At 39.9% G+C, this 7,721-nt stretch overlaps 1 protein-coding gene across 1 annotated transcript in view; it reads right to left on the reverse strand.

Annotated features, from left to right (window-relative positions):
- STXBP3 (syntaxin binding protein 3) overlaps positions 1-7,721 on the reverse strand; it is a 28,373-nt gene that overhangs the window by 19,437 nt on the left and 1,215 nt on the right. Inside the window, exons 2-4 of the mRNA XM_014534675.1 lie at positions 3,761-3,810; positions 3,111-3,192; positions 829-905 (exon numbers count right to left, since the gene is read on the reverse strand). Of these exons, the coding sequence (XP_014390161.1) occupies positions 829-905; positions 3,111-3,192; positions 3,761-3,810 (209 nt within the window). The remainder of the gene's footprint in view (positions 1-828; positions 906-3,110; positions 3,193-3,760; positions 3,811-7,721) is intronic.

Raw genomic sequence — 7,721 nt, forward strand, 5'->3', positions numbered from 1 at the left:
ACTTCTGCGCATGGGCCACGAAGTTTCAATCGCACTGTACGTGTGTGCCCGCACGTGGTATTTTGTGGAAGAGCCACACTCAAGGGGCCAAAGAGCCGCATGTGGCTCTCGAGCCGCAGTTTGCCAACCATTGTTCTAGGCTATTATTCAAATTTCAATAGTAATTAACCTCTTCTTCAATTAACTATTTAATTGAGAAATCCTATACTTTTGATCTTCAGAAAGCTTTTTATGTGATAACTAGAATCTCATTCTGCGTACTATTTCTTTGTTCAAATTGTCAGCCTTCTCTCCAAGCAGCTACATTTTGCTAGATGCACATTTTCTTTATTCTTATTGAACTTCCTCTCCCTAGCAGCTTCACCCACTTAGATGGGTGGTTGCTGAATTACAAACCAAAGAAATTCCTTTAACATAAAAAAAAATTACACACACATACATACATACATCATGTATGTAGAGAAGTAACTAAGATAAATTGATTAATCCAAGACTATTTCTTTTAAGTACATTTCCATCCTCTTAACAATTATGGCTGAATAGGAACTGTAAAAGTAACAAATAATTCAAAGAAACTCTAATAATTTATACAATTAAATTCTGCTTTCATATTTCATGGGGGAGATAGGAATTTTTTCACTTACATTCTTAGTGAGAAGAGTGCAAATAAAACAATCTTCTAACAGAAATACTTTCCCCTAAGCAAACCAGTTTGTGTCACTATTTTTCCAATAAAGGGTATTTTATTACCTTGATTTTTCTATGAGAAAATCATGTCAACAGTGAAAATATTGAAGAACATACTTTTTAAAGATTCAAAATACTCACCTTTGATGTTGGAGAGATAAAATAAAGAGCTTTCATCTGTCTGACAGGTTCCCGAATCTTATAAATATTCTCCACAACTAACAAAAAAGAAAGTCATTTTTTATAACCAAATATTTATACATTCAAAACATTTTAAAAATAAACTTTATTGTACTTCTTACTTATAATAATAGAGAAACAGATTTACATATCTTGGGTTTAACCTTTTCTTTGTCTTCATTTGATAAAGTATAGAAGTCTTAAAAATGTGTTTTCCCTAAGGTTAAACTCTGGGCTAAGTGCTCATCATGAGAATAAAAAGATAAAGCAGCTATTTCATAGTTAGGTCTACCAGCATAAGTAATCAACAGGCCATGAAGAAACCAAGAAAATGCATTAAAAATTAAAATATGTGTTTCTTTTTTAAAAATACTCTACTATAATAATAGCGAGTATGATACCGATACCAGGCTAAGTACTTTACATGAATTATCTGTTAAACGTCATGATAACCTTATAAGTATTTTACAAATGAAGAAACTGAAGTAACTTGTCCAAGTGACACAGACAGAAAGGCGAACAGACAGAATTCCCACGCAGACCTGTCCAGCTCCAGAGCCCCAGTTTTTAACTATAGTTCTATATATACTTTAAATAATTCCCAAATTAACTCTTATTCTTTTAAAACCATACATTAGTATTATAAAGTATAAAAACAAAAACAAAAAAACACAGTAAACCTAGGGAACTCTGGAGGACAGTCCAGAGCAGGGGTGGGCAAACTTTTTGACTTGAGGGCCACAATGGGTTCTTAAACTGGACCGGAGGGCCGGAACAAAAGCATGGATGGAGTGTTTGTGTGAACTAATATAAATTCAAAGTAAACATCATTACATAAAAGGGTACGGTCTTTTTTTTTAGTTTTATTCATTTCAAACGGGCCGTAGTTTGCCCACGGCTGGTCCAGAGGAATGTGCTCCATGGTATACAGTCCTACAAAATGCTCTTCAACAAAAGCTTTCTGTGGCCAAATAAGTTTAGAAAACTGAATACTGTACCTGTACCCGGCGGCATATAAAAAACTCCAAAAAGTCCTAAAGAAACTTGTTTAGCTTTGTTTAAGGCTATTTCCCAAACTTACTTGGCCACAGAATCCTTTCATTGAAAAATATCTATAATAAAAGCTAATATGCAAATCAACCAAACAGCGGAATGACCACCCAGATGACCACGCTATGACACGCACCGCTGCCAGGCCAGCCAAGGCTGGTGTGATGCCATTGGTGGGGGGAGGGGGGGCTGCCATCGCCCCATGATCGCCCCGCAGAGGGAGGTCCAGGCCACTGGCCTGGGGGGTGATCAATCGAGGGGGAAGCCTGGGTGCCGGCCAGTAGCCGGAGGGAAGCCAGTGCAAGCAGCCAGGGGAAGGAAGGCCTACCCTTGCATAAATTTTGTGCATCAGGCCTCTGCTATCAATACTGAACAAACAGTAAGAAACAGTAATAGTCTACAAAAATTCAGTAAAACCTCCTTACAGTGCAAAATGGTTCTATAGTTTCATAGTACTTTCACACTTATTACCAAATGGTTCTCACTCTAGTTGCACATCAGAATATCCTCTGGGAACTTAAAAAACTTAAGTGGCTTATCCATATTATACTTATCCAACAATAGTGAAATCAAGGCTTTCATCTTCTGATTTCTAGTTTAGAGCTTTTTCCACTGAAGGTAGTAAAGACTGCAAACTGAATGTGTAACCAACAATAAAAGATTATTTTATACATAAATATCAAAAAGTAAGTATTATTGCCCTGGCCAGTGTGGCTCAGTTGGTTGGATCGTTGCTTCATACACCAAAAGGTGACCGGTTTGATCCCAAGTTGGAACACACCTGCGGGATGCAACCGATCAATGTTTCTCTCCCACAGTGATGATTGCTTGTTTGTATGTTTGTTTCCCCTTTTCTCTCTCTCTCTCCGTTCCTCTCTCTAAAATCAATAAATATATCCTGGGATGAGGATTTAAAAGAAAATTTTGAGAACTCACTCAACAGGGCAACTGACTTTGTCTTGGCTAGAAGCACTTAAATATATGTCTCAGCTGAGAGGAAAAAAAAGACCTGACTTACAGAGGTTAAAGACTCACAGAGAAAAGAATGTCCAGTGTAATTATTAAGGCTACAGTTATTAAAAACAAAACCATAACCCCCTTAGAAACACAATTACTAACTAAAATTTATCAAGACTTCAAACTTTCCCAATCACAATAAAAATGTTTTCATGATGAGTATTGGTAACACTTACCAGTTATACCCTCTGCTAGAAGATCTGTCATTTTGCAACACGATGCCAAAAGCTTAGTGGTAAATTCATCTAAAAGCATTATCTTAAATTGAATATAAATGAAAAAATAGTATAAGCATTTGATTGCTAAAAATTCACACAAAATAATTTAATCCATTAAACATATTCAAACTTATAATCCTTTTACAACATAAAATTAAAATGAGGACAGTAGGCAAAATGATCTCAACTCATCTTTTAACAAGCATGACCTAGAGACTGTGTCTTTATATATACATGTATTATTATATACAAAGTGAGCAAATGGAAATTTTCCACTCTGAAGCAGAGAACGTTCAATTTAAATGTATGTTATGTTTAACAAGTTTTCCTAAAATTATAAAATGCCACTTGAAGAATAATTGTTCCAGGCACTGTTCTAAGCATTTTACATGGATTAATTCATTTTAATATTAACAACTACTCTATGAGGTACTACCATCCCCATTTTATAGACAAGGAAACAGGGGCATGGAGAGATCAAGTAATTTGCCCAAGAAGCCACAGCTATTAAGTGAAACTAAGATTTGAACCAAGTGGTTCCAGACTCTATAGCTGATGGAAGTTTAGTAAGGACAATATATAAGGGCAATAAAATATGCAAATTCTACCTTCCATTCGTCTTCTTTCTTGCAGTCATCAAACACTGTTGCTTTTATTTCTGGGGAAAAAAAAAAAGTAGGAATCTTAACCAACAGTTAGAAATATAATAATAGGATAACTATTCAAAAAGTCCAAGATGGCTGGGAAAATATCCAGTATGAAATTCTGTTAAGCTACATAGAAAGCATATATACATGTTAAACTCTATGTAAAAATGCAGTTATCTTTTAACACCTAACCTATATGGTAACATTGAAACTATATTTTTAAACTTTTGAGAATAAGAGAATAATAAAAAAGGCTAACACATTTAAGTACATAAACATCTGGAAAATATTTCTGAAAGTGTTATCTAATTTGTTTTTCCCTGTTTACTTAAATCCCAAACAAAATGAAAACAAAACAAAAAAAAACCCATAGGAAAATCCCTAACTAGTCCATTGCTACATTACATCTGACAATCAAAACTGGGTCGGTGGCCCAGCCAGTTCCATTCCAGTCCAAGGGCACAGACCTGGTTGCAGGTCAGGGCACATGCAGGAGGCAACCAATCTATGTGTCTCTCTCACATTGATGTTTCTCTCTTTGTCTCTCCCCCTCCCTTCTACTCCCTCTAAAAATCAAATGGAAAAATCTCCTCAGATCAGGATTAACAAAAAAATTAATAAATTAAAAAAAGGAGAATTTTTTTAAAAACTGGCTAAGTTTATTCTTCCTATGTACTATTGATTACAATTTTCAAGAACATGTATCACATTATGATACAAATATTCAGTCTTGATTTATAATAATCTATAATAATAAAATCGTAATATGCTAATTAGACCAGGCAAAGCCAGGGCTGCAGGCGCAGGATCAAGGCTGCGAGGGAGGGATCCATGCAGCCACGGCTGCGAAGACCTACTCTTGCACGAATTTCAAGCATCGGGCCTCTAGTTATTAATATGTTCCTTGCAATGGTTTTCAAAACTAATATAGGGTGTGAAAACTACTTCTATAATAGCTGTATCAGGTTTCTTTGTTTTTTAAATAGCTTTACTGACATAATTTGCATACCATATACAGTTGACTTTTGAACAACTCAGGGAGTTAGTGGCACCACCTCCATGGAGTCAAAAATCCCTGTATAGCCCTGACCGGTTTGGCTCAGTGGATAGAGCGTCGGCCTGCGGACTGAAAGGTCCCAGGTTCAATTCCAGTCAAGGGCATGTACCTTGGTTGCCGGCACATCCCCAGTGGGAAGTGTGCAGGAGGCAGCTGATCGATGTTTCCCTCTCGATGTTTCTAACTCTCTATCACTCCCCCTTCCTCTCTGTAAAAAATCAATAAAATGTATTTTTTAAAAATCCCTGGCTGGTGTTGCTCAGTGGGTTGGAGCACCCCCCCCTGCCGAGAACAGTTTCTGCGTATGGGGTGCTCTGGCAGTCTGAGAGCCAGAGGACCCCGAAATCAGGTTCAATCCCAGTTGGGGCGCCTATGGAAATAATCGATTAATGTTTCTCTTTCACATCGATGTTTCTCTCTCCCCCCCCCCCCAGCCCTTTTTATTACCTAATGATATTCCATTGTGTGACCATATCATCACATGTTATTTTTCTATGGACATTTGGGTTGTTTTGACTTTTGACTATTTTGTATAGTGCAGCTATGATAACAGCTGTGAATCAGAGATTAAAATTTATTAAGTTTTAATATAAGAGTGCCTGGCACAGAGTAATTGTTCAAAACCTTGTTCCCTTCTCCCAGTTTGTGGGTAAACTGAAGGCTATTTAGCTTTCTATACCTAACTGTACTATCTTCAAACTAGCAAAACCTTTTCCCCGTCAAATGTATGATTCTCCTACCTCTAAGGAGATTCCTTCATCATTTCTTCAGACTCTGTCACCTTTTACTAAGAGACCTCACAGGCATCCCCTTCTCTCTCTCTCTCTCTCCTCCCTAAATGTTGAATGAACATCATCTTGAATTTCCGGTTATGTTTCTATTTACACCAAGACTCTAAGAACTGCCCTGGCCAGCCTGGATCACTTGGTTGAGCGTCCTCCCGTGCACTGAAAGGTCGCCGGTTCAAACGTCAGGTCAGGGCACATGCCCAGGTTGAAGGTTCAATCCCCGGGTCGGGTACAGGAAGCAACGGATGGATGTTTCTCTCTCACATCAATGTTTCTCTATCTAAAATCAATAAAAACACATTTTTAAAAAAAAGATCCTAAGGGCCCTACCCAGTTTGGCTCAGTAGATAGAGCATCGGCCTTTGGACTGAAGGGTCCCGGGTTCAATTTCCGGTCAGGGGCATGCCTGGGTTGCAGACTCCATCCCCAGTGGTGGGGGCGTGTGGGAGGCAGCGATCAATTATTGTCTCTCATCATTGATGTTGTCTCTCATCATTGATGTTTCCATCTCTCTCTGCCTCTCCCTTCCTTTCTGAAATCAATAAAAATATATTTTTTTAAAAATCCTAAGGGATTTTTAAACTATTACCCCTCTTTCCTCCCATCAGTCTCCTGTGTTCTTTATCTTACACTCCATCGGACACCCCGGTGCCACCTCATGCTAACAGCACTAGATGGAACCTCTGTTACCTCTACACGCTCCCTCTCTGGCCCCCTTTCCACGCTATCAAGGCTGAAATTACTATCATTAACCTTTTTTTTTCCTTTTTAAAAAATGCTGATGCTAAGGGCCATTCTATAGCTTGGAAGTTACTTATGCAACACAATTCATCACCCTGTGTCATATAAATATATTTAACTGCCCTTGCAATCTTAAGACATTACCACATCTTCAAGGCCAGCCTCCTACATCTTGGAAAAAAAACAAAATGCAACCTTACAATGATCCAATTTCTCAAAAGATGTTTTGGTAACTTTTTTCTTGTTTTTACGCTTGTTTTTACTCCCTGGGATGTGAAGCACAAGGCCGGGCACTGGGGTGGAGCTTCCTTGCACACAGGGAAATCCGCGGAGCCCCAGGACTAGAACCCAGTCCTCCGTGCTCTGTGCTCCTCCTTCCCAGGCGGGGCCCGGCTCTGCCCCCGGCCACGCCGAGCACGGGGGTCTTCCCGCCTGCGGTCCCCCCCCTTCCCCACAGCCCAGTGGGGAGGCTGCGGTGACAGCCCTTCCGGTCAGGGGCATGCCTGGGTTGCAGACTCCATCCCCAGTGGTGGGGGCGTGTGGGAGGCAGCGATCAATTATTGTCTCTCATCATTGATGTTGTCTCTCATCATTGATGTTTCCATCTCTCTCTGCCTCTCCCTTCCTTTCTGAAATCAATAAAAATATATTTTTTTAAAAATCCTAAGGGATTTTTAAACTATTACCCCTCTTTCCTCCCATCAGTCTCCTGTGTTCTTTATCTTACACTCCATCGGACACCCCGGTGCCACCTCATGCTAACAGCACTAGATGGAACCTCTGTTACCTCTACACGCTCCCTCTCTTGCCCCCTTTCCACGCTATCAAGGCTGAAATTACTATCATTAACCTTTTTTTTTCCTTTTAAAAAAATGCTGATGCTAAGGGCCATTCTATAGCTTGGAAGTTACTTATGCAACACAATTCATCACCCTGTGTCATATAAATATATTTAACTGCCCTTGCAATCTTAAGACATTACCACATCTTCAAGGCCAGCCTCGTACATCTTGAAAAAAAAAACAAAATGCAACCTTACAATGATCCAATTTCTCAAAAGATGTTTTGGTAACTTTTTTCTTGTTTTTACGCTTGTTTTTACTCCCTGGGATGTGAAGCACAAGGCCGGGCACTGGGGTGGAGCTTCCTTGCACACAGGGAAATCCGCGGAGCCCCAGGACTAGAACCCAGTCCTCCGTGCTCTGTGCTCCTCCTTCCCAGGCGGGGCCCGGCTCTGCCCCCGGCCACGCCGAGCACGGGGGTCTTCCCGCCTGCGGTCCCCCCCCTTCCCCACAGCCCAGTGGGGAGGCTGCGGTGACAGCCCTCGGGATGGCTC

This window comes from Myotis brandtii, unplaced genomic scaffold (genome assembly GCF_000412655.1).
Source record: "Myotis brandtii unplaced genomic scaffold, ASM41265v1 scaffold131, whole genome shotgun sequence".
Classification (NCBI taxonomy): domain Eukaryota; kingdom Metazoa; phylum Chordata; class Mammalia; order Chiroptera; family Vespertilionidae; genus Myotis; species Myotis brandtii.